Source organism: Malus domestica, chromosome 15, assembly GCF_042453785.1.
Source record: "Malus domestica chromosome 15, GDT2T_hap1".
Classification (NCBI taxonomy): domain Eukaryota; kingdom Viridiplantae; phylum Streptophyta; class Magnoliopsida; order Rosales; family Rosaceae; genus Malus; species Malus domestica.
This window is the reverse complement of record NC_091675.1, coordinates 6361944-6389402: the sequence shown is the minus strand read 5'-3', so window position 1 is coordinate 6389402 and position 27459 is coordinate 6361944. Positions and strand designations below refer to the sequence as shown.

The 27459-nt window shown below is 36.9% G+C and overlaps 2 protein-coding genes across 3 annotated transcripts; both read left to right on the top strand.

Annotated features, from left to right (window-relative positions):
- The first annotated feature begins 3331 nt into the window (after positions 1–3331).
- On the top strand, positions 3332–6007 carry LOC103419052 (uncharacterized). Its single transcript, XM_008357177.4, has 10 exons — positions 3332–3619; positions 3713–3757; positions 3867–3923; positions 4281–4350; positions 4445–4486; positions 4656–4729; positions 4881–4951; positions 5059–5144; positions 5306–5415; positions 5766–6007. The coding sequence occupies exons 1-10, from the start codon at positions 3461–3463 to the stop codon at positions 5826–5828; spliced, it is 777 nt and encodes a 258-aa protein (XP_008355399.2). The 5' UTR covers positions 3332–3460; the 3' UTR covers positions 5829–6007.
- A 13279-nt stretch (positions 6008–19286) lies between these two features.
- BZIP18 (homeobox-leucine zipper protein ATHB-8-like) lies at positions 19287–26190 on the top strand. Of its 2 annotated transcripts, none has more exons than XM_070812612.1 (19): positions 19287–19501; positions 19611–19966; positions 20073–20232; positions 20800–20906; positions 21049–21139; positions 22114–22209; positions 22304–22417; positions 22506–22589; positions 22852–23007; positions 23109–23183; positions 23328–23434; positions 23522–23711; positions 23918–24103; positions 24245–24328; positions 24510–24644; positions 24764–25089; positions 25250–25349; positions 25465–25614; positions 25722–26190. In XM_070812612.1, the coding sequence occupies exons 2-19, from the start codon at positions 19746–19748 to the stop codon at positions 25866–25868; spliced, it is 2529 nt and encodes an 842-aa protein (XP_070668713.1). In that variant the 5' UTR covers positions 19287–19501; positions 19611–19745; the 3' UTR covers positions 25869–26190.
- Positions 26191–27459: the final 1269 nt, after the last annotated feature.

Here is a 27459-nt window from a genome sequence, read left to right as displayed (position 1 = left end):
CCGCCTTACAATTATTGAAAAACTAACTTATATGATACAAATATAATAGTATTGTAACGTTTGCTTGCTGTTAGAAATAATCGTTCTCTAACTTTATATGACTGAATGTACACACGTGATATATCATATTTTCTTAAATTAAATACACAATTAATGTCATTTCGGTCAATAACTTTTCAATCCAATAATCTAATCACACTACTACATATTTTGCTGCTCCAAATACTATTCAGTTAGAAGAAATTCATGTTTATTAGCAAGTTGTTTGTAACGTAGTTTGTTAAAACATTTATCCTTGCTCGGCTATCCATTGTCTAATATTGCTCATCAAAGAAATTAAAGTCATATTACCTCATATTTGTGTTTTGTATGCGTGAATGAATAATTATTCGACACAGCTTATGTATTCGAAGAATAATTGAAAGACGAAAAATAAATATTTTTCCCAAAAATATATAATAATTATGTTAAATTTATCTAAACAACGAAAAACGAGACGAATTCAAATTCAAGTTTTATAATTAAATACGACCAAATTATATAAGTTAAAAAGAGAAAAAAAAAACTATCATATCTTTCATATTTCAAAATTTTATTTGTGTTAAGTAGGGTAAGGAACAATTTGATTCCAATGCCATTGAATTTTGATTAGATTGCCCCCAACTACAGTAACTCTCTCTACCTCCTCCAACAATCTAATCTTACTACAAAAACAAAAAAAAACGAGAAACGACGTCGTCCAATTAACATGCAGAAGCCAAGCTGATGGGCGGTGAACACTTTCCGGAGCAACAAATAGATGATGGTAATCACACTGTTGAATGTCGGGTAGTCACCACGTGGCAGACATCGAGAAGTGCAGGCTTGAGTGAGGTGGGTCCCGAATCTGATGGCACCAATCCCAAGTTAAGTCTGGGTGGATAGGTGTTACTGTTCTTATTTATTGCTCTTAAGATTTTTTATTTTTTGATATGTTTCTTTTCTTTCTCGCTTTTTGCGTGAATTAAAAGGTAAACTTAACGTCACTATTACGATTTGATGGTATTCTTATTTGTTTAGAAGTGAGAGGTTTTGTTCGAATATAGTGGATGGCGAATTTAATACTAAATTAGGGTGCCTATTGTATAACTTAAGCGAACTCGTTTATAGGGTTTTCATTTTTTCACAGATTATTTCGGCTTTTCATCAAATTTTTAGTAATATTATTAATTATTTTTGCCAGAAAAATGCTATCAAACACTATAAAAATTTAATAGTGCACTTAAATTCGTACCTATAAAGAAAAATATTTTTTTTTAAAAGTTTGATTAAGCGTTATTTCGAAAGATATTTGACATGTATTTTATTTGGGGTTTGTGGGGTCCAGTTTGCACGAGATAGAGTAGGGTGTAGTGTCAGCTGCCCATGTGAAGTGCTTTCGCCCGTGTCGAAAGCCAAAACTGACGGTGGTCAATGAAACGTGTCGATAATCCATTGCGCAGTGCTTTTTGTGAGATGCTCGGACACGACATGTTAGAATTTAGATATAAATCATGCATGGGTTCATGATTCATCACCGGATAGTTTACGATAACGTGCATGCGAACAATGAAGAAAATACAAACACTGCCAAGGGGTAAAGAAAATACAAAGAAATGTGTTTTTGATAGAAAAAACAAGGATAAGGGAAGAGGTTTGTAAATAATGAAGAACCTGGGTTGCTTTAGAAAATAAATAAATAAGTAATGGGGTGCTTATTATTAAACCGCAAAACCAAAAATATCTAACAATGTCGTTTACCTTATTTTCTTCCTTGAGCTTCATGTCTCTACAAATGAAAATTGATGTTGCTAGTGGATTTCATATGCATATTTCACACAAAGTTAAGATGGGTTTGGGGCTACTCTGGCCCTTTGGTGGCTCCGCCCCTGATTTTACAACCATCAATGTCCAATAATGAACTAGATATGTTAACCTCAGGCGAAGACATAGTTCAAAAGCTAGTGACGGCTTAGTAGTGTTCAGTTATCCAATTATTAGATGCTTGTTTGACGGCTTAGTAGTGTTCAGTTATCCAATTATTAGATGCTTGTTTGTATTAGCATAGATGGATGAAGGCTCAATTTGTTGTCTGAAAGTAGTAAAATGCCTAACCATCATGACTTTCCTTAGCGTCAGAAGAGGTAAAATGTTATAACCAGAAAGGGTATGCAATGCTGCATGGCTAAGCTACTAGGCAACTTTTGTAGTAACCGAGAGTTTACGTTGACCAAAAGTTGCTTAGTCAAATGAATTAAGCAAAGGCCTTACTTCTCATGGAAAAGCCCGACAGCCTTGCATCGCAAGCCCAAGTCCTTTTCTTTTTCAATTTTTGGTGCTGTGTGGGGGCGTATTTACCGCTTTGCCATCCCAGGTACCTCCGTTGTCCTTGGTTTCTTCGTTTGGTTGATTAAGTCAAGTGCTTAATTAAGCTTTTTGATACTTGCAAATGGAATTCCCCAAAAAAGAAGAACTCATGTAGTAGGCAAAGTGATTATGTGGAATCAAGCAAATGCTTAAGAGTTCGTTTTGGATGTGCTTTTGAAATGACTGAAAATACTTTTGGTGAAAATATTTTTAGAATCAATCATTAGTAAAGATGCAAATAAATCATGGAAAAACACTTAAAGTACTTTCTGGAAGAAGCACATAACTGATGCTTCTTGCATAAAGCACTTTAAGCGCTTTTGAAATCCAAAAATATTTTCTCTAAAATCGCTTTCAGTCATTTTAAAAACACATCCAAACGAGCCCTTAGTCAATTTGTATCATTTCAATGAGAACAACTTCCTTATTACTGACTGTATACAACCGGTTACACTTAAGATTAATTCAATCTCTACTGGTTGTTTAATGTATCATTCTTCTAATAGAGAAGAGAGCAAACTCCACCGATATTGGGGGAATGATACGTTGGCATAAGCTTTTCACTATCTTTGTCCGACAAGGCCACAACCATGGTCGGAGAGGGAGTTGAATGCTAGATGTGTTTTTATTTTTATTTAACGGGGCAAAATAAATCATAAATAAATATACATTTTTTCTTTGTGAAGGTTAAAAGTTCTTTTTTACAATCGAAAGCGCTTCTGTTAGAAAACAACACAAAGATCGTTTTGGATTTCAACCATTCTTCTGATATAAGTGCTTACGGACAAAAGTGTTTTCTACATAAGCAGTCAAGGCTCTAGAAGATACCTCTTAGGCTTTTTGTTTTTTGTTTGGGGCAAATCTCAGTTTTTTTGTTGGGTTTGATAACAAGAAAATGGGCTTGGGTTTAATGAGGCCTTTACCTGGACCAAGCTCCTCCAATCCAATAGAGGCCCATATACGCTGGGAGAAGTGCGAAGAAAAGCGTTGTGAATTGCGATGGAGCACTGAAACCTCAGACCTTGATCGGAGTCAGATCGAGCACGAAATCAGAGAGAGAGAGGGGGGCAAAGCAATGGAGAAGAAGCAGAGCAAACCAATGGAGCTGTTAAACACGATGGTATCAGAGCCATACTATCTGCTCCATTTCTTGGCTTTTTTCTCCTACCTCGTCATCCGTACCTCCGCCTCCCACGTCCTCTCCGCCCACATCACCGATCACCTCCTCCACCGAGTAATTTTCCATCCGTTACTCTGTCTCTCTCTTCCTTTCCATTTTGATTCATAGATTTACCTTTTTTTTATTATGATTGTAATTTTTTTGCAGGAAATTCAAGCAGCTTTGACATTTGGGCTCTTGACTGCAATCAAGGTTTGGATTTTTTCAACTTCAGCATTGCAATTGTAGCAAAACCCACGTTTAATTTTCAATTTATGTTTCTGGGCATTTTGTTTTTTAAATGTTTTATTTGGAATTATAGATGGTGAGGGAAGAAACTTGGGAAGGATTTATTGCTGATTCACTCTTTTTTGCTAAGGTGAGACAAATAATTATCTCCATTTCCACCACTGATTAGTCTTAATCACCATTTTAACAATGTATTCGTTGTATTATTCCACGTAGAGTAGCGATTTTGGCACTACCAGTTTAGCTTCTGGCACAATGTAGCGTTGTATTATTAATTTCTCGATTTTACACTCAGCGGGAGTGCGAGAAGCTAAACTGGGACCGTGAAAATCGCTAGCCTATCGCGCATGGAGCTCATAAATTCATAATCAACCTAAGCTGAAACTGTTATTAACAAACAAAATGACAATGCCAGTGTTTACGATCAAATTCCACTTTTTGTATAAACCTATTTCTACTCGGGGTAATTTATTTGTTCTGTTTTCAGATTTTTCTTATCGGTCTCACTTTAATTCTGGACCGCCACTTGACTCTCTGGTACGTTGTGGTGTTTACAGGTGGGTACATCTTCAAATTCCCTTCTTTTTTTTTCTGCAGTGATATATATATTTTGATCTAAATGCACATTTGTTGTTGTTTTATTTTGTGCAGTGATATATATTTTCACACAACAACCTGCCTTTCAAAAATTAGGTACCCGATCAACTGTTTTATTTCCCTGTCTTTCATTCTTTTCCATTCCATTCCTTTTCCTCTGTTTACATCCTGTAGATTAGATGCAACTTATGAACTAGTTTTGCTTGTTATATAATGACTTAAACTAAAAACTTATTCTCTGTTTTCATTTTACAAATTCTCTCAGGTACTTCTAGTAAATTGACACCGTTGCAGTTAGAAAGCTTGCTGACTGAAGGGAGCACATCGAAACATTGGCTGGTTGGTTGTGCAGACTTTTTCTCAAGATTTTTATTTTCATAAGATATAGAGTATTGTGCTATATACATCATTTCAATAAATGCACTGTGATAGTATATGAAAGAGAGTTAAATGTTTTCTTTTGGTTTATTTAATATGGAATATTTGGCAGATTGAATTTCGTGCCTTTTACTCTCCTGCTTGCATCCGCACAAGTCGGTGCTTTCCTGAGCTTTCAATTACGTATGTGATCATTTTATTTTTTTCTCCTTTAAATTGTTTTCGTGGTTGTTCCTATAATCGTATTATTTTTCACTGAATTTGTGTTGGCCATGAATCATTATGTACAGATATTCCAACAAAAATTTCTCTTTTGGAATAGTTGATCTCGGACTCTTCCCAAATGCTGCAGAGTATTTTGGAATATCCCTTTCTGGTAAATGATATTGGATAACAAATCCTGAACTTGATTATTAATCTTTACTAGAAATTCTTCAATTACCTCTAAAGCCAAAGTACATAATATATCTTCCATATTGCTATATTTGGTTACTGGCTTACTGCCCAGAAATCCATACTGAGATCATGTACTTGCAGGGAGCATGGGCCAACTTCCTACCTATGTCTTATTCACGAATGGAGCTGAAGTTGCACGCTATCCACAACTAGAATCTCAAGCAAAAGCATTTCGTGATCCCATAACTAAGGTACTGGGACAAATTTTATTGCCTAGACCACAGTCAATTTTCCTGTTTTCCGTTATTTCCAATCGCGACCACCTTATTCTTCCCTTCCATATCCAACATAGCTAGGAATGGACCAATTTTGTGGTCGTTGGTCTCAAGTTGTTTTTGATTTCCCAGAACCTCAATAGACTGATGATTTCAGTTGGGTTCACCAGCTCTTTTGAGTAACATAATCAGATATTTCTAATTCAATCTATCATGCTTTGATAATACTTAAAAGTATTGAAAATTATAGTTCAACATGTGATTTCATGTTAATATGGTCCGACTTCTTGTGACTTATTTCTACCGGCTTCTTGTTTGTGTTGCAGAGATTTCTTTCGGGGTACTTTAAGCTCGACAGGCACCTTCTTGAGTATATAAACGGTAAATAGCTATTTGATATTGATCCATACTATATACTTTTCATTCTTCAGTGCTTCCAATTTTGATTCCACTTGTATGTTCACAAGAACTTGTACTAATTACATTTAAACTTTTTCCTCCATTTCACATGGAAGATGAGATTTTGAGCAAACATGATTAAAAACAAAAGAGAAAAATTTTACATTTCTGCGTGATTGTGTTAAATGTACATTTATTACAGAACCAAGCATTAATTCAACTCTGTTCTGAAATAATAAGGAATTCAGTTCCGGATTTTAAGTCGACCCACATTTTTTCTCGTTCCGTGGATGTTAGTAAACGTTGGAATGCTTCAGGAAAAGTGCAATTCCATTTCTTCCCACTCCAATCTAGTTTGGTAAATACGCCATGAATGTTTCGGAATCCTCATAACTTTTGCATCTTGAACAAATTAAGCGGATCGTAGAAGAGAAATTTTTTGGCGGAGAATTTCAATACTTGTCATTACTCTTATATTTTGTATAAGTTCGAGAGAAATGGTTGATTTGTGATACATACATCGTAGATATTTAACCTTAAAGGAGTCATGCAATTGCTTGTAGCTCAAGCGGTTCAGAGCATCCATTCGTACCTAACTTTGGTGTCCCGTTATCCCTCCACCTAAAACTTTTACGGATACAAGGGTGGGTTGGGCCTAAGCCATTACTTTCAAGCACTGTTGGGCCTAATCATTTGGATTTGTTTCTTCTTACTTGGGCTCAGTCACCAGTTAGGGTTATAGTGGGGCCGTCCAGGCGCCTACTAGTTTAAATGCGGTGGGAAAACGGATAACCGAGAATGGGAGTCGCGGCCAATCCATTTAAAGTGGCGCCGGCGAATATTCTGCCATTTGTTTGTGATTTATGATGTGAGAGAGGATTTTCAGTGTGATCGAAACACGAAATGATACATCACATATCATAATATAAATGGTGGAATATGTGTGTTATACAATTAATAACTTAAAAAATAAAAAATTTCATTACTTATATAAAAATATGTGATGTACCACTCGTATTCTGATCACAATAAATAATTTCTCTTGAGAGAACGCAGATGAGTATATCAAATTCTCATCACGATCCGGGTGGGTCCCAATCCAGCCGCTTTGTGGATCCCACCAATCCATCTCCTCTCCTCTCAATCTCATCTCCCATTTGGTTGTCGGCTCCACGCAGGCACGCCTAGGCCGGCACTATTCAAGCTTTCCTCACTTCCATTAACTTGTGTTTCGCGATGTACCCTTCCTACTTCCTTCCCTCATTTAATACTAATATAATTTCTTCGTAAATATTCATCCATCTGCTTCGCGTGCCTTTCTTCAATGGTGGTGCTACTGAGTGCTGACATTTTCTTTCTACTTCTTCGGGTTTCATTCTTATCATATATAATATCAAAAAATAATTTAAATCGTTTATTTTTTAAGTTACTATTGAATGATCTATTTCACATTTTTAATCCTATTAATACATGTGACGCTCAAATTATAGAGGCCACAAAGCAAGGCCAATGTATCACTAGTCCCTTAATTAAACAACAATATATATCATACATTGATTAGACTGTTTTTCAACTTAGTTCTATCATGTGCATGCGCAATGCATACCCTCATGCATGATGCGTGTTTGTTGGAGCTGAAAGATCTGGCATTATCGTCTTAGCCCGTGCACACATTATATACGATCGTCGATCCATTTCTCATTGTTACTTCTAACAAGTAAATAAGAGATTTTATCCGTCACGTTCATTTATCTTTAAACATGAAAGTGGGTAGGTAACATTTCTTTCTAGGGTATATATTAACAATGAAAAAAAAAAGCTAGTAGAAAAATTGGTTGAAAGATTGTGCTGTAAAAGCGGAATCTATTAACATTTCTTTCTAGTGATGACATTTGTGATGGGAGTTAATTAGTACCAGAAATGGGCAAGCACAACAGCAAATGATTTGAGCAACTAAAAGATGCTTTGCACTTGCACTACTAGATTATTATCCCTAAGAGTAAAATGGGCGCTAATAAATTGGGGTCCACCGTCCACGGCGGCGACAGCCGGCCAACAATTACTCCAGCCACAATAAATCTCGCCAAATGCAAAATTAATGAGGAGGACAAAGAGACAGGGATCCGTTGTGTCATTAATGATGGAGGTACATACGGACCAAATGGTCCATTTGGAGTTCGAAAAATATATATGTGAAGGACTTCAAAAGACATTTCGAATGTTTGGTATGGGTCTCTCATTTACTCACTAAGTGTTTGGTATAATATATGCTAGACATGATATAAATCATCAGATTGCGTTAACATGCATCGATATTTCTTGATATGTTCGTAACATGATTCGGTTGAAGATAACAAATTTACAAGGTTTTTAACAAAATATCTCTATGAATAAACTGAATTTTTTTTCACGCTTCCCGCTTTATTTATATTAGAAAACTTCAAACACACTATGACCCTCAACGTTCCAAATCATGAATCAACCAGTGCGTGTCACAGTAAAAGGAGACGAAGATTGAGATAAAAGGGTGGAGTGAGGGAGTGTAAAGCAAAGTCCGTTACGTTGACGAAACGAAGGTAAAAGCATAAAATAACGCATCCCGAGGAGATTACAAAAGAGCTGAAGAGAATGTCGCTCTGCCTCTCTCTCTGTGACAGCACCGCCACCGAAAGATGGCGACACTCGTTCTATTCACGGTGGTCCCGTGACTTTATATATATATATATGTGTATATATGTATATGTGTATATATATATCCACTTCCCTATGTCCGCCCTAGCGCCGCTGCTTCTAAGCAACTCCAAAGTGCATGTGTTTGTTTGTGGTCCAACCAAGGCACCCATGGATTTCATGTATATAAATTCATTTTACAAGAGATACTACGTACCTATTGTTGTTCAATTTCAAATCTCAAAAAGATTGGAACTAGTTGCTAATGTAAAATGATTAAAGTTTAGCATGAATACTCAAATGAATTTATACTGGTTGATATTCAAAACTTAAATCCAACCGAATGAACCAAATCCTCGTAGTTTTTTTTAGTAATTTTATGGTATAGAATGTTGAGGTTATACTATAAAACCAATTGGTAATATCAGGGGTACCCCAACATCTTATAAGCCCATGCAAGATCCCTGCTCCCATTCATGTGTGACTCATTCTTAACATGCCCCCTCATGTGTGGTGAATTTTCAAGTCTAACATGTGAACAACACAACGGAGTGACGTGGAGCGCGTGTGGCCCTTTGGCCTCACACGTGAGACAACCTGCTCTAATATTCTGAAGAAAGTTAAGGTTCCACCATAAAACTAATTGACAATGTCTTTCCTTCTGTCAGAACTCATTCTCAACATACGGTACATGTTTTTTTTCCCTATTTGTCAACTTCATAAGTTAGTATGTAACTTCCCAAAAAGTTAATTTAGAAGCCAAATACTAAGGTAGGTCCAAATAATTCATGGATAATAAATAGACTCTTAACCACCATAAATTAAATTCAATCCTATTATGGCTGCATTTAACCGTCTCGTTAGACTACTTACGTACCCTAAGAAGGGATCAAGCCATTTGTAGTTCACCATTCAATCTTTAACTCATTTTTCGAAAATCAACGAAGTGACTAACAATCACTGGCTATGTTCAACAAGTGAAACACACCAATTGCATATCAAATATAGATTCAGAGTATCAAAATTGGCATAAAAAGGCAGCATTTGCTCACTGGCCACGTGTGGCGGTTTTCGGCGATCAGAAACCTAGTTTTCCGACGAACTCCAAAAATTATCAAATTTTACAGGGTTGTAGATTTTAGTGAGAGGAACAAACAACTTTCATACTTGGGCCGAAGTCCAATTCGGCCGGGAAACACTTGAAATTGGTCTTTATTCGTAAAGAACCCTAGAATTTGGGGGTTTCGATTTGACACCAAAACGAACTCTAACGCCCCATCCAATGTATGGGCTTTGTCCCTGAGGTTGAGGGAAGTGTATTGATGGTGATGGTTGCTTGAGCTAGCTTTAGATTTGGTGAATCTCCACCCAAACCCGTCACACCCATCGTGGGGTTCCTCGTGAAATCGAACCTCATTTCATCTGTTTTGGGTTGAAAATGGGCAAGGGATCCTTTGGCCTTGAGCTAAGGGTCATTTTGATACCAACCTCGTCGTCCACGGTGGCCGGAACAGAGAGATGGCACCGGTTCGAGTCACAGGTCCTCAAAGGGATCCGACCTCCATTCCTCTTCTTTTCCTCATTTCCCCTCATTTCTCTATTTTCTGATTGGGCAACCCCAATCCCCTCTTTCTCCTTTCTCTCATTCCCTCTTCATCACAACCACACACGTGGCTCTTGATCAAAGTTCTAACAAATCTGGAGCTTTCCAGATTTACAATTAAATGACCATTTTATCCTTAACTTTAAACGTCAATAACTCCTTCGTTATAATTCCGTTTCACGAACGGGTTCCGCCTACGCGCTCGTAGGATCGAACTCTAACCAAATATGTCAAGAAACATGCCAAAATATATAAGGATAAAATACGTCCTCATAAACTTATGTTTTGTCAACGAGGGACATTTCCATCATTTCACTTCCTGAAGAAAAAAAATCCGCATAATCATATATTTTAAATTTTTCAGGGCATTACATTCGACCCCCATTAAAATAAATCCCGTCCTCGAGATTTCTACCCTCAAATATCTAAAAGGAATTAATGCTAATTCCATCACTTCATTTATAATGAATAAAATCTCAATCTACGATTTTATTCAAACCTCTAGAAATAAATACTTCCACAAAGTAATCATTTATACACATGTTTCCTACCACGCTAATTAGTAGAATAAATATCGAAAATTCTAACCGTACACATTGGCAAAATAATACCAATCATCAAGCCATAATCCTCAAGCCTAAATAAATACTAGATTACCCACCACATCTACCGTTGGTTAGATAAATACTAGCATCATAATCACAATCATTGGTAAACTACTTACCATTATTGCCATATTCATCATTGGCAAAACAATTATCATAAATTCCCAGCCATAACCATCTTCGGCTAAATAAATATCCAAATTTCAAGTCGTAATCATCAGTGGCTAAATAAATATCACAATTTCAAGCCAAAACATTAGAATTGGCAAATCAAATATTAGAAATCCCAACCAAAATCATTGGAATTTCCAATCACAATTATTGGTAAAATCACTTACCATTATTGCCAATCTCATCCATGGCAAAACAAATGTCATAAATTCAAATCGTAACGATCATCAGCCAAATAAATGCCAAAATACCAAGCCATAATCATCAGTGGATAGGCAAAAATCACAATTTTAAGCCAATCCATTTAAATTGGCAATACAAATATAATAGATTCCAGCCAAAACCATTGGAATTTCAAATCATAATCACTGGTAAAATCACTTACCATTATTGGCTAAACATACCCGTCACCACGATTCACCTTCAGAATTCGTGTGCCAACATAATCCAATCTAATGATCAGTCCCGCAGCCGATTACCCTTACTTCAATCTAATCACAACAGCACGAAGTAGGGTAACGAGAGTGTCCATTTAATCCTACACCCAGAACCTAGTACCCTCCCTACGGGATATGGTACAAGCCCAACCATGTAAGCCTCCAGAGGTTTAGGGGATCGAAACTCAAGGCAGTGCGAGGTGCCCCTCACTCCTAGTAACTCTCAATCCAGGAGTGTCCATTTCAAACGACCATACCACATAGACTATCCCGTAGGAGTAGCCTGACCGTATAACACCCTCTGAAGGTTTAGGGGATCGAAATCCAGGGGAACCTCACAGTCCCTTTCACTCTCAAGTCATCAAAATGATCAATGGTACCTGTATTCACAATCCACAGGAACCTGCACTCACAATCCAACACGTGAGTGATTTAAAGCACATATATGTGTCTCACATAACCATAGAAATTATGAAAAATGCAACCGCAATGCAAATCATAATTTCCAATAATGAAATTCCATAATCACCATGGAAATTGCACCATGCCACATATGCGAGGGGTCCTCCATATATCTGTCACATGGATGCCACTTTATTCACAAATTTTGAAATAATGCATTCACAATTCATATGCATTACACATAAATGCCTCATGATTCATAAAACTTGTGAAATATAATAATATCACCACAATCATATTTCACATCATCAAAACATGAAAAATATATCTATATTCACTCTCTTGCCAGTGAGAGATTCATAATACATGTGTATTTCACATTAATGCCACAATAATCATAGGAATTATGAATAATGCAATATCAATGCAAATCATAATTCACATAGCACTTAGTTCACAAACTCTATGAAATAATGCATTCACATTGCATATCATATTTTACAGCAATAAGAATTCAAGAATATAACAAATTAGAAAATAGGATCGTTCACTCTGATACCAATTTGAAACGTCCCAAAAAGTTAATTCGGAAGCCAAATACTAAGGTAGGTCCAAATAATTCATGGTTAATAAATAGACTCTTAACCACCATAAATTAAATTCAATCCTATTATGGCTACATCTAACCGTCTCGTTAGATTGCCTACGTATCCTGAGAAGGGATCAAGCCATTTGTAGTTCACCATTCAATCTTTAACTCATTTTTCGAAAATCAACCAAGTGACTAACAATCACTAGCTATGTTCAACAAGTGAAACACACCAATTGCATATCAAATATAGATTAAGAGTATCAAAATTGGCAAAAAAAGGCAGCATTTGCTCACTGGCCACGCGCCGCTGCGCGTGGCGGTTTCCGGCGTTCGGAAACCCAATTTTCCGACAAACTTAAAAATTATCAAAATTTACAGCGTTGTAGATTTTAGTGAGAGGAACAACTTTCATATCTGGGCCGAAATCCAATTCGGCCGAGAAACACCTGAAATTGGCCTCTATCAGTGTAGAACCCTAGAATTTGGGGGTTTCGATTCAACACCAAAACGAACTCTAACACCCCATCCAATGCATGAGCTTTGTCCCTGAGGTTGAGGGAAGTGTATTGGTGGTGATGGTTGCTTGAGTTAGCTTCAGATTTGGTGAATCTCCACCCAAACCCGTCACACCCACCGTGGGGTTCTTTATGAAATCGAACCTCATTTCATCTGTTTTGGGTTGAAAATGGGAGAGGGATCCTTTGGCGTTGAGCTAAGGGTCATTTTGATACCAACCTCGTTGTCCACGGTGACCGGAGCGAAAAGATGGCACCGGTTCGGGTCACGGGTCCTTAAGGGATCCGATCTCCCTTCCTCTTCTTTTCCTCATTTCCCCTCATTTCTCTATTTTCTGATTAGGCAACCCTAATCCCCCCCCCCTTTCTCCTTTCTCTTCTTCCCTCTTTCCCTCTTCATCACAGCCACACATGTGGCTCTTGATCAAAGTTCCAACAAATTTGGAGCTTTCCAGATTTACAATTAAATGACCATTTTGTCCCTAACTTTAAACGTCAATAACTCATTCGTTATAATTCCGTTTCACGAACGGGTTTCGCCTACGCTCTCGTAGGATCGAACTCTAATCAAATATGCCAAAATATATAAGGATAAAATACGTCCTCATAAACTTAGCCCTTCTTTCTTAACCGAAATTTAGCCCTAGCAATCTCTAACCTCATTCTTTTCTAATTATTCTCTCGTCTTATCAGTATCTTACATGCTAAAAATATTTAAGATTTGGCAATGTTATCGTCAATTACATGTGTTACTAGCAATTATTGACAGTTGTATATTACATACTTTTTTTTAAAAGGAAACAATAGAATATCATTAATAAAAGAGAAAAGATACAGAAGCCAAATTACATAATAGATAATAACGATAACAACATTGTGCCCTGACATTATAATAACTCGTTTTGTAAGAGAATGCTATTGAAACTCTCTCAAAAGTGGGATTCTCAGTAAACTCTCTGTCACCTCGTGTTTTTAGCACAATGTTTGATGCTATTGGTATGAAAATTAACGTTAAACTGTAAAGCAACAAAAAGTACATAAATAATCTCACTTTAAAATAGTCTCCCTTTAAAAGAATTATCTTAAAATTTTTCTCTGTTTTGTAATGTAAATTTGATGATGTGCCTACACAAACTAAGTAAATTGACAGAGTATAGAAAACGGTAAACATGAGGTGGTCGGCAAGGAGGAGCAAGTTGTAAAGCTGAGGGGAGGAGTCATCACGCATGCGGGGGCCACACCTTTTGGGCCTACTCATGTGGACCACACCCAGACATGGACTGCTGGCGCGGATCACACTCTACACACTAAACAACACTTGTCGACCTGCGACATGCCCAAAGTTTTTACTAACAAAAAAGTTTAAAAAAGTAATTACAAAAAAAAAATCACATAACTTTGGGGGCACTCTTCTCTATCCTGCCACCGCGAGTGGCGGGGGTATGCCATCACATTTACCAGCCGACATGCTTCAGTCACACACCGTTGACATATAGTAAATAATTAATTTTCAGGGCCCTCTGTTTTAATTTTCTTTTGTGTTAGGCCACTGATGTTGCATGCCTCCTTCCCTTTTAAGATAGATTAGATCTTGGGATTAAAGCTAAAATCTTAGGTCATCTCCAACCGAGGATTGACCAGATGACTCGTTTTAGCCCTCTAACCCTCCAATATATTAATATTTAAATGAACAATACAAGACCATATTTGCCTCCATCTCCAATCAATGGCCAAAGGGTCATATGGCTCGTTTTAGCCCTGTCACAAAAAACCGTCTCCAACCGAGGGCCAAACATAATTTATTATTTAAATTTAATGTTATTTAATGTTGTTTCATGTTACTTAATTTAATTTAATGTTGTATAATGACTTAGGAAGTTATAGGAAAAAAAATACAATTTAAAAAAAATATGAAACAAATTTTGTAAAATATAAGTTATAGGAAAAAAAATGGAATTTAAAAAAAATATGAAACAAATTTTGTAAAATAGAAGTTATAGGAAAACAAATAGAATTTAAAAAAATATGAAACAAATTTCGTAAAATAGAAGTTATGGAAAAAAAATAGAATTTAAAAATAGAAGTTATAGGAAAAAAAAATTTGTAAATAAAATAAATAAATAAAACTGTAAAAAAAAATTCAAAAATAACGGCTAGCTAACGTCAGCTAGCCATTGCATTTGAAAATTTGGCCTAGCATTCATGTTGGATATAACCTACAGGAATGCTCACATTTCTGGCTAGCCCGGGGCTGGCTAGATTGGGCCAGCCCTTTGGCCCTTTCAGATTTCATGGGGCCCATGAGCCCTCTGGCCTAGCCTTCGGTTAGAGACGGTTTTCGGGCGTTTTTTCGGCCCTCTGGCCCTCTGGACCTTTCGGTTGGAGATGGCCTTAGAGTGCATTTGTTGTACCAGACTATTTCGAATTGGACTAACTCAGTACTAAGTTTGACTGATTTAGTAAAGCATTTGAGTACAATGCCAGACTAAGAAGCAATATAATGATACAACAGCTTATAGAGACAACCTCCCTACTCAATATAGAGGACAAACGAACTCAATTTTGATTTAGCTCATCATTCGACCGAGTATAGGTTAACAAGTATTAAGAATCAACCAATTCCAAAACAAAGATAAAAACTAATTGCAAAACAATCAGTGAGGAATACCATCCAATGCTAAGCACGCATCGTGAATGTCACTAATTGCAGAAAAGCTTCCTGAATGTAAGACCCATTCTTAAATGGTAGTTCATATTATCTCATCCAATTAACAGTAAAATTACGCAATTGAAATATTCAAACTAGTAATTATGCTCCATGCAGCAACAAATCGGGCATAAGGGGAAATCATTATTAACTCACAATCAAAATCAAATCCATACAACAACGTCATATATTAGTTCAATTAAATCCTAAATCGCAAAATACCCAGAAGGAAAATCATTGAAGAACAAGCAACTCACAACGTAACAAAAAAATCACAGCCAAATAAAAGATACCCATATCACAAATAACACAAAAAGCTATATAAAAAAAGAAAAAAGAAAGAAAGTAATGGTCAGAAATAAATGCAACCCAAATTTCAAAAGCGAAGAAAAACACAGAATCAAGCAACACATGGCCATTTGTGAATGATGAGTGAGCGTGGCCGAAATGGAACAGATCATAGATCCCATTGGCGTAGACACGAATAAGGCAGTCATTCTAATCGACAGAGTAGGACAAGCAGGACGAGGACGAGGGGAACGAGGCAAGCGATCATGACGAGGACAACGGTCTTAGCTAGTCCTCTATTTAGTGTCCATTCTAATGAAAGTGAAGCCAAACAAACACACCTTATTGGTTTCAATGTAGTCTCTTTAACAATTGTTAGTGCTTAGTTCTATAACTTATTTAAAGAAAATATTTATCACTTATCAACTATTAAGTTCAGTGCAATCACAGTTGAAATTAAGAATTTTGACCTTATTCAAAAGGACAATGTTATTTAGACTCACAAAATGTATAATTTCCTAACACAATCTCTAATATAAGTGAATTTTACATACAATAGAAGCTCGCACATCTAATAGAGCCTGTTGAAAATGCATAAATTTTGTGAGTCGAAATAAAATTATTGTACTCAAAATAGTGTTTAATGTGTTCATTATATTTAAATGGAGGACTTATTTGTAAAGACCCTAAAAAGTTTTAGGGTTTCGTAACTTAAACGATGGGGGAAAAAAGTGAATATCATTAAGGGGAAAAGAAATTAGATTATAATTGAATTTTTAAGTGTATCTTAAGATTTGGAGTATTATATAATCAAACACCACCTAGGTTGGTCTGCCATTAATTTCTCATTTCGGCCAATCAAATTTATTTATTTATTTCTTTCTTTTTAGTGACGGCCAACTTTGAGGAGCGGAGAATGTGGGAGGTTTGAAAAATCGATGGTGGCAGATGAGAGAGGACCATGCCACATTGACTTGTCAAAATTTGGCAAATGGTATTGACTTGTGTTCAGTAAAGTTGAATTATGGTGGAGAAAAGTACTGTATTCTTTTGTGAAGACTACGAAGGGGTCCTAAGAAAGTGGTATAGTTAGTCTTTACCTAGGACAACTATGGATCTTCAAAATTCAACCCAACTGTGACTTGTCATAGCATAGGACTCGTTAAGATATAGATTCTGTAGCTAGATTGGCTAGCGTGCTGATCACTTTGCACTTTAGTTCAATCTTCTTCTCTGCAAATTACACTGTTGCGTTATCAGAGAACATAAGCGTAAGGTGATTGGCTAGTGTACTAATCATCTTGCACTTTAGTTCGATATTCTTTTCTGCAAATTAGACTATTGGGTTATAAGAAAACATTTAGTATAGAACATGTTATGGGTAGCAAGTTGTATTGTACATTCGTTACATGTAATTTTTTTTATAGCTAATTGACTTAGTTCGCAACTGCATTTTTGTATATTGGAAGACAATCTTGTTGACAAGTAGGAAAATAAAAACAGGTTCAGCACCCCTTTCTAGAGTTTGATTAATTGAATTTTTAGTATCAAAATTTCTTCAGGTTAGATAACTATAGTGACTAATTGATGGGTAAGCATGGAAGAATTAATCTTATTTTGACCGATAGTGGAGTGATTACAATATCTTCAATCAAAGTTGCTATACATGGTTTGGAAAAACAATAGAGTAAAATTTGGGTTATTGTTTGATTGGTGGATTAGTAATATTTAGTGGGATGAAAACGTGTTTCCTTGCTTATTTAATCAACTAAACAGACATGTCTATAAAGAAAGGGTACATGTAATACGATTGTGGAACTACATTATCACCATGTAAGGATGAATATTTTGTATTCAGTCCAGACTAGTCGGTAGAGAAAATGCTTCGGAATAATCTTCGGGTGCTAGGCACCATGACACTAAAGTAACTCACTATATAATTTTAGAGTAAACCATAGAATTGGTCCCTGAACTTTCACTTTAGTTTAGAATTTGTCTATCAACTAAAAATCCGTTAATTAATGTCACATCCCGACCCTGGCCCCCACCACATCCTGGGCCCCACCTCCGCCGTAGCACGATATTGTCCGCTTTGGGCCCCGACCACACCTTCACGATTTTGTTTCTGGGAACTTACACGAGAACTTCACAGTGGGTCACTCATCATGGGATTGCTCTTGCGCGAACTCGCTTAACTTCGGAGTTTCGATGAAACCCGAAGCTAGTGAGCTCCCAAAAAGCCTCGTGCTAGGTAGAGATGAGAATATACATATAAGGCTTACAAGATTCACTCCCCTAAACGATGTGGGGTGTTACAATTGAGGTCCTTGAATTTAACAATTGTGCACTATTAGTTCTTTCTGTTAACTTCTGTCTAAAGCTCAGTTAGTTTGATGATGTGGCTAATCTGATATATTTCTTCCCTACTTTCCCCTATTATTATGTATTTATTTTTAATATATCAGTCCTTAACATACAGTTAGCCTTAAATTGTTCACATAGAATCATAAAATTAGATATATAGAGCCCACACAAGTGACACGTCATCAAATAAACGTAGTTATTTATGGACGTTAACGACAAAGACCAATGATGCACGTTTTTCTAACTTCAATAACCTTAACTAACGAATTTTTAGTTCAAGAACGAAATCTAAACAAAAGTGAAAGTTTAGAGACCAATTTCATATTTTACTCTAGACATATTTTATTTTATTTTTATATTTTAATCTCTTAAGGGAGTAATTTATTTTCTAATTATAAAGCAACCAGTTGGACACTTGTGCATGAGATCAGACAGACCCAAAATAATTAAACCACCATATGACAACATCCAATATTGCTTGACAGCCAAACTATCCTTATAAAAGTTGCATGTATATATGTTTGTGTATATATATGTATAAGGTGTGATAGCTTGAGAAAATGAGGCCGCATGCTAAAGCCCTCATGATTTTGTCTTTTGTTTTCACATGCAACCATTGGTTTTTTTAAGCTTTTAACTTTTCGGGTAATGTTAGGTAAACTAAATTTTATAAATTAAATGATGATAATAGAACTATTATTCAAGTGTATTTTTTATTAATAACACATCATTTTAATTTACAAATTTAGTTGGTTCTCAAAATAACTCATTTTCACATGAAGATTGGAGTGTAAATTCGAATCAACTGACCGTGTGGCATATGGCATGTACATCAAAGTGTGGATTGATGCAGAAAACTCAGAGAGAGAGAGAGAGAGAGAGAGAGAGAGAGAGAGAGAGGACAGTCGGTAAGAGAGAGTTTAAGTGTCGGAAAGTGCCCAAACAAACCAGTTCCGCAAGGAAAAGCAGAAGCAACAGTAGCAGCAAAAGCAACAGAAAACGAGAGAGAGAGAGATGATGTGAAAACAAGAAATGGTCACTTTTATTCCTCTTCTGTCTGGAATTATGGGGTTTTTCTCGTCTTAAAAACCTTTTCCTGCATTCAAAAAAAAAAAAAAAAAAAAACCTTTTCCTGCATCATTTTTTAGGTTTCATATTTATACATACAGCACAGTTTGGGATTGAAAAAACAAAAACAAAAGCACATCCACTTCTCAACAACTCTAAGCATGAATGAAACAACAAAAACACAATAATTGTCTCTCCAGCTTCCGGCCATCAACAAAACCTTCCTAGCAAATCCAAAACTGTAAGTTGGTTTTTCTCAAAAATCTTCAATTATCTGTTCTTCCTTTATGATTCCGCTAGTGATTTTTACACTCATCTTTTAGTCTCATGCATTCCTCCGCGAATTACAGAAAAAATTATATTCAAAGTGCAGCGTAAACGTACAGGAGTACCAAAATCGCGACGTATGGTTCCTGTGCTTATAGATCCATATAAACATATGTAAATTTTGTGACTTTGGTGTTATATAGTGAGGAGGCCTTGTCATGATGGCTGTGACTTCTTCCTGCAAAGATGGTGGGATGAAGATGCAGATGGACAATGGCAAGTACGTAAGGTACACGCCGGAGCAAGTGGAAGCTTTAGAGCGGTTGTACCATGAGTGCCCGAAGCCGAGCTCCATGCGCCGCCAGCAGCTCATCCGCGAGTGCCCTATCCTCTCCAACATCGAGCCGAAGCAGATCAAAGTTTGGTTCCAAAACCGCAGGTAAAAAAAAAAAAAAAAAGTTTAATATCTTTTCTGTTCATCAAGCAGTCAAATTTCTCAATTGGTTGGATCCATTTTTTTTTTGGTGGTTGTGTTTGATGAGCAGATGCAGAGAGAAGCAGCGCAAGGAGGCGTCGAGATTGCAGACGGTGAACAGAAAGCTGACGGCGATGAATAAGCTTCTGATGGAGGAGAATGATCGGTTGCAGAAGCAGGTTTCTCAGCTGGTCTATGAGAACACCTATTTCCGCCAGCACACACAAAATGTAAAACCATTCACCTCCATCCTTTACAACATTCAATGAAAAAAATTCATCTTTTCTTACATAAATGGAGAAAACGAGAAGAAAAATGCACATTTTCACCGTACATTTTGAGTGGCGATTTTGACACTCCTCTTTTAATCACTGGCGATTTTGACACTCCTCTTTTAATCACTGCGCTTCAAATAAGTAATTTTAGCCTTTCTTAATCTACGGGCAAAAGATTAAAAATTGAGTCTTAAAATCACATGTAGTAATTTTCATTTTCAAAATTTTCATATATAATATTTCTTTAATTTTTGTCCGTTGATTCTAGTTAAGTTACTTAATGTTAAAGCTAGATCTAAATGAAAGCGCCGACAAAGAAAATAAGAACGCGAAAATCATTCAACTTTTAGTTGTTTTAAATTGAGAAGGAAACCGGCTTTTATTGGCTCAATTTGGTGGATCAAAATTGTTCTTCTCATACTTCCAATAAATAGGAATTCAAACTTATATTATTCTCATTATTTATGCATTGGGGTTTTGAGTTTTTTTTTTTTTTTTTTTTTTTTGCGGTTGGATTTGCAGGCAACTCTAGCGACGACAGACACGAGTTGTGAGTCGGTGGTGACGAGCGGTCAACACCATTTGACTGCACAGCAGCATCCACCACCAAGGGATGCCAGCCCTGCAGGGTCAGTGTTCAACACCATTTCATGATTTTATTCTTCTTGTTTGTTACGTCCTTTTCATTTTTTTTTTCGCTTTTGCTTTGGACCGCTGAGAGAAGAGAATATATCAGATTTTGATTGTTCGTTCTTTTGTGTGTGTTTTTAGACTTCTGTCCATTGCAGAGGAAACTTTAGCAGAGTTTTTATCGAAGGCCACTGGGACTGCTGTGGAGTGGGTCCAATTGCCTGGGATGAAGGTCTCTCTCTCAACATCTTTTTTGATTCTCAATACAATTTCATCAAACTTTGCTAAGCTTCTATGAAAAATCTTTAATACTACGTAACATCTGGTATTTCTCTCATCTGCAATCTCTCTCTCACTCTCTCTCTCTCTCTCTCTCTCTCTCTCTCTCTCTCTCTATCATCTCTAATTTTATCAGTTGGAACAAAACCCACATGGGATTATTTTTCAGTCTTTATACCTCAAAATACCACCCAAAGTATCGAATATTTCAGAGCATAAAAAAAGTCCTCCAAACCATGTCATTATCTCAAATTTTTTGGACACGCTAATCTTTGCTTTTCCACTTTTGGGTCCCCCATTCTTCTTATTTTTGCTTCACCCAAGGCAATAGAAGGATATTGTTTGCATTCTTTTATGCCACATAATTTTTTGATATAGGTGTAGGTAGGCTTTTAAAGTACTCTGTTTATCAAATGTACAACTAGGAGAAGCGATTTTTGCACATTCATGTACTTTTTATGCACGTTGTTGGATGAAGGAGAAATGGGGGTGTGAAAATTATTTTTCAAAGCAGATCAAATTGGATAAAGAAGAGATACATATGCACAAATTGAACCGGCTATACATTTTCAATAAAAATAATAATGAAAACCTAAAACAAACTATAAACCATTTATAAATAGACCTTTATTCTGTTTAGTATTCTTCTATTGTTTTGGAAAGTGTTATTGGCACTCCAAAAATCTCATTCTACATCCTTCACAAATGCATTTTTCTTTCCAAATATAGAAAGTTTGGAGTGCAAAATGAGATTTTTGAGGTGCCAATAACAATTCCCATTTTTTTTATTTATTAAAAGTTTATAACCATTTCTAGCCATGCACATTTTCCTAAAGAATTTATGAAGTAATTTCAATTATTCTTTTTGTTTGTTGGGGCCTAAATGCCATTGCTGATTATGTACTTTGTGTGTTTTGAACTGCACAGCCTGGTCCGGATTCCATTGGAATCGTTGCAATTTCTCACGGTTGCACTGGTGTGGCAGCACGTGCATGCGGCCTTGTAGGTCTAGACCCTACAAGAGTAAGTTCGTCGTCTTCTCTACTTGGTCTGCTAAATTAAAAGCACTAATCTTTGGTAATTAAATTTTAATAAATGATATTATTCATGTAAACAGGTCGCTGAAATCCTCAAAGATCGGCCTTCGTGGTTCCGAAATTGCCGATCTGTGGATGTGGTCAATGTAATGTCCACTGGCAATGGTGGAACCATTGAACTGCTTTACATGCAGGTATTCAATTAGCTCCTCTCTGATCTCCAATTTTATCAATATTAAAAGAAATGCTTAACAAAAATCTGGAATGCTTTTGCCTCTTCAGCTCTATGCACCCACGACTTTGGCACCAGCTCGAGACTTCTGGTTGCTTCGCTACACATCGGTTCTAGAAGACGGTAGTCTTGTGGTATGTCTTAATTTTTCGTCAAGAAATATGCACAAATGGAACTAAGTTACGAAGTTTTAATAAAAAATAGAACTTGGGCGACACTAAACATACAATAAGCCTTGTAAGTTAGTGTCCCCCGTTCCAATTTTGATTAGAAGTTTGTAACAGATGTCCTTGTTTCTTTTATATGAGCACTCAATAATTTGGTGTTACTTGTTTGTAACTTTGTCCAGTTCAAGCACTTTTAATTTGGTTTTTATGCTGTAATTGTTGTTGGTAGGTCTGTGAAAGATCACTTAACAACACACAGAATGGTCCTAGCATGCCACCAGTGCAGAATTTTGTGAGAGCGGAAATGCTGCCGAGCGGGTATCTAATTAGACCTTGTGAAGGTGGTGGCTCGATCCTTCACATTGTTGATCATATGGATTTAGAGGTATGCAGAGCAGTCTGGCGGCCTTTGTATATTGAAGCAATGTCATTTCCTTGGCTTGATTGATCACAATTTTGACTTGTTAATTTGATTGCTTAAACCAGCCTTGGAGTGTACCTGAAGTGTTGCGCCCGCTTTATGAGTCATCAACAATTCTTGCTCAGAAGACAACTATGGCAGTAAGACTGTTTTCTCCAGATCGATGTCATCTTGTTTGGATATTAAAATTTGTTAGTTGAGAGTGTTTAAAACAAGTTAGAATCATAGAAAAGATGAAGCTTCATACATCTTGTGTTGTAATGTGGACATATTCCTTCTTTCAGGCATTACGCAACCTCAGGCAGATATCTCAAGAAGTTTCTCAGCCTAATTCTGCTGGTTGGGGAAGAAGGCCTGCAGCTCTCCGTGCTCTTAGTCAGAGATTGAGCAAGTGCGTTACAATTTCACCCCCTTATGATTTGTTAGAATGATTAATCAACTTTCACCTCGTTGGAGTCTAATAAATTTTGTATTGCAGGGGTTTCAATGAAGCAGTTAACGGGTTTACAGATGAGGGATGGTCTGTTCTAGAAAGTGATGGTGTCGATGATGTTACCCTTCTTGTGAACTCGTCTCCGAGCAAGATGATGAGTGCAAATCTTTATACCGATGGAGTTCCATCTATGAGCACTGCAGTCTTATGTGCCAAAGCATCCATGTTACTCCAAGTAAGGATTTAGATGCATTTCGGACAATCACTAACAAAATTAAGTTGCAATAATACCTAATAAGAAGCAGCAACTTGGAAAAGTATCAAGAAGGCACCTATCAAATGATTTTGTTTTACATTTCGGTTTTTTTCTCTCTTTCTCTTTAAACAAACATTTTCAGAATTTCGATATTGACTTGTGTGTATCCTTTCCTTTTCCTACAGAATGTGCCTCCAGCCATCCTTCTCAGATTCTTGCGAGAACACCGATCAGAGTGGGCTGACAGAAGCATTGATGCTTATTCAGCTGCTGCTGTTAAAGCTGGTCCCTGCAACATGCTAGGGCCTCGAGTTGGAAGTTTCGGGGATCAGGTTATTCTTCCCCTGGCTCACACAATTGAGCACGAAGAGGTAGGCACCTGGTATTGAATTTTTCAGTCAACCGTAAAAGGCCATTCTATCATTAATTTAGTACTTTTTTTTTTTTTTTTTTCATTTTAGCAGAGCAATATGCCGTCTGAATTCTGATATATTTTGGTTTTCTGTAAACAGTTCATGGAGGTCATTAAGATTGAGAACATGGGCCACTATCGAGAGGATATGATTATGCCTGCAGCTGACATTTTCCTCTTGCAAGTAAGTACACATATTTTCTTTTTGATTTGATCTGTAACATAGTGTGCTTGCGGTAATGCTCCACAAATTTCTTGGTGAAGTATTTAGAGTACATATTTACTCTTCATATTTGATAGTTCTTAACATCCTTACCGGCTATAGTCACTAATTTGTGCTGTGTCTGGCTGCATCAAATCCCCAGCTGTGTAGTGGAGTGGATGAGAATGCCGTCGGGACCTGCTCTGAACTAGTATTTGCTCCCATCGATGCATCATTTTCGGATGATGCTCCAATTCTACCTTCTGGTTTCCGGATCATCCCTCTTGATTCTCCGATGGTAACCATTCATCTTATGTGATATATCATAAAACTTTATTATTATAGAATTCATTTTCCATCCCTTTTGTTTGATATGTTTTGTGCGATTGTATCTTATATGCTTAAATTGTTGTGCAGGATACTCCCAGTCCAAACCGTACGCTTGATCTGGCCTCAGCTCTTGAAGTTGGACCCGCAGGAAGCAGAGCATCTGGTGATAATGCTGGCCACTCTGGCAATACAAAGTCCGTAATGACAATAGCATTCCAGTTTGCATTTGAAATTCACCTACAAGAAAATGTAGCCTCCATGGCTCGGCAGTATGTGCGCAGTATCATAGCATCAGTGCAGAGGGTGGCACTGGCGCTCTCCCCTTCTCGTTTTGGTTCTCATGCTGGTTTCCGGCCTCCACCTGGCACTCCCCAAGCACAAACACTTGCTGGTTGGATTTGTCAGAGCTATAGGTGCGTATAGTGCAAGTTCTTATCTTACAAAGGAGATTGGTTATTTGTTTTGAATATGGTAATGATAGTACCACTTGTTGCCGGATCCTGCCGTCAATCGTTCGTCATAGAATTGGACAAAAGCGATTGCCGTATGCTTAATTAATCTTGATCTTGTCAGGTGCTATCTAGGTGGAGAACTACTAAAAACCGAAGGAAGCGAGTCCATTCTCAAATCCCTTTGGCATCACCCGGATGCAATCTTATGCTACTCTTTGAAGGTAAATTGCTTACCATTCATCTTTGCTTTTATAATATTACAAAGCATGTAACTTCGTGCCTTTTTTAACAATTTGGTTCCTCCTTTTCCATAATCTACTTACATGATTTATGCAGGCAATGCCAATTTTTACATTCGGAAACCAGGCAGGCCTGGACATGCTTGAGACGACGTTAGTTGCACTTCAAGACATTACGCTGGAAAAGATTTTCGATGACAATGGAAGGAAGACACTATGCTCCGAGTTCCCGCAGATAATGCAGCAGGTATACTACTTTGAAGTCCAGCTACGATTCGGATGAACTACTTTTTCGGTACTTTTGAAATAGGTGATTAATTAACCTTTTCGTTATTCATATACTGGGGGCTGCAGGGTTTTATGTGTCATCAAGGAGGAATATGCATGTCAAGCATGGGAAGGCCGATCTCGTACGAGAGAGCGGTAGCATGGAAGGTGCTGAATGAAGAAGAAACCGCTCACTGCATCTGCTTCATGTTCATCAACTGGTCATTTGTTTAAAACTTTGGAGGACACAAGAACGACATCATAGGATTTAGAAATTAAGACAAAAAAAGATAGACTACTTAGAAATTAAAGCTTCTTCTTGTTCTTTGTACTTTTCTTTATGCTTTATTTATGAATCATAATGCTCCTGCCCTTTGTTTTCTTTTTTTCTTTCCTTCTTTGAAAAGGTTACATATTAGCTTTGTAATCTTGGAGTTGAGATGAGAACTGGACTTTGAATGTTTTTTAGGATCTCACTAGGAAGAGAAACTCACTTACAACGGACGGGTGTATATTATTTTTACGTGGGTTTTAACTTTAATCATTTGGTTCTAGATATTCACGTTTATTTAATACATTTGATATTATCCAACTAAAACTGCTTTGCCATAGTTTTTGGAAAGTCACAATTCTATTCAATTTAATCAAAAGCGCTTTGAATTATTTTAAAAACGCTTTCAAACAAACTCTTTTATCTCGAAAAGTGCATATAAACAAAATGTTTTATAAGAAGAAATCTTAAGCAAGCCATTGTAGACCCTTTGTACGTGGCTTCTAGCTTTCATAATTTGATACAAGATATTCATATTTTTTTTTAATATATTCGATATTATCCAAACTAAAGGGTTAGGAAATGGGCTCTAGCCTCACAATCGCCTAGCTACAAAATTTGGTTCAAATTTGCCTTGGTGTCCAAACCTTACTGGAGGCAGCTTCAAGGGGATAACCTGCTGTCGATATTGAGGACAGCAGGAGCTTTGTTTCTCTTCGTTGTTGGTACTGTGAGGGTGTTCCTCAAGTCAACGAGCCTAAGGTCAGAAATGCACCTAAGAAAGCAATCAATGGAGGCAATGATGATGGAAACACTACAAGGGGAAACGGCGGCCATAGAACGGGAAAAGGCGGCCCTAAAAGAGGAAAAATCGGCCCTAGGAGTCGGAGAAGAAGGCCCTTAAAGCGGACAAAACTGCCCTAGAAGAGGTAAAGGCGACTCTAGAAGCGAAAAAGGAGGCCCTAGAAGGGGACAATGACCAACAACAAGAATTCATGGCCAACAATCAGATACTATATTTCATATAATTTCCCTAAAATCCAAATTCTATAAATTAGAACTAAGTATTTTTTATCTGTATTGTGTGTGTGTATATATATCTTAGTCATGTTCAATTGTAACTTCTAGGTTTGTTCATACCATACACAATACTAGAAGAGGAACATCAACTCAATCAACTAAGAACTGCCCAAATTGAATGGATACCAGAAATCAAGAGCAACAATGCAAAAACAGTGAAATACACAGTGATTGAATACAACGACAAAGAATTCCACAAGGCCTACCGCACATGTTCCACCACTACTAGGATAGACCACCAAATCCTACTTAAACCAAGACTTATCAAGCACCACAAGTTGACAAACAAATCAAATGAATGTTATTCTATGATGAGTTCACACCCATTTCAAGTTGGGAGGAACTTCAAGTGATCATGAATGGAGAAAAAGAAAAAATGAGTACTGTCAAAACCCATCTGAATGCTATAGCCTTTGTACATCAAGAAGGATTAGTAGTAGGTGACCTAAACACAATCGAAAGGTATGCAATTCA

Bases quoted from the DNA above. Each gene is read 5' to 3' on its own strand.
- BZIP18 (XM_070812612.1), top strand. From the start codon at position 19,746: ATGATGGCTGTGACTTCTTCCTGCAAAGATGGTGGGATGAAGATGCAG. The intron at 22,210-22,303 runs GTAAGTTCGTCG...TCATGTAAACAG, and splicing joins TAGGTCTAGACCCTACAAGA to GTCGCTGAAATCCTCAAAGA. The intron at 25,615-25,721 runs GTATACTACTTT...TGGGGGCTGCAG, and splicing joins TCCCGCAGATAATGCAGCAG to GGTTTTATGTGTCATCAAGG.
- LOC103419052 (XM_008357177.4), top strand. From the start codon at position 3,461: ATGGAGAAGAAGCAGAGCAAACCAATGGAGCTGTTAAACACGATGGTA. The intron at 3,620-3,712 runs GTAATTTTCCAT...ATTTTTTTGCAG, and splicing joins CCGATCACCTCCTCCACCGA to GAAATTCAAGCAGCTTTGAC. The intron at 3,758-3,866 runs GTTTGGATTTTT...TTGGAATTATAG, and splicing joins GGCTCTTGACTGCAATCAAG to ATGGTGAGGGAAGAAACTTG.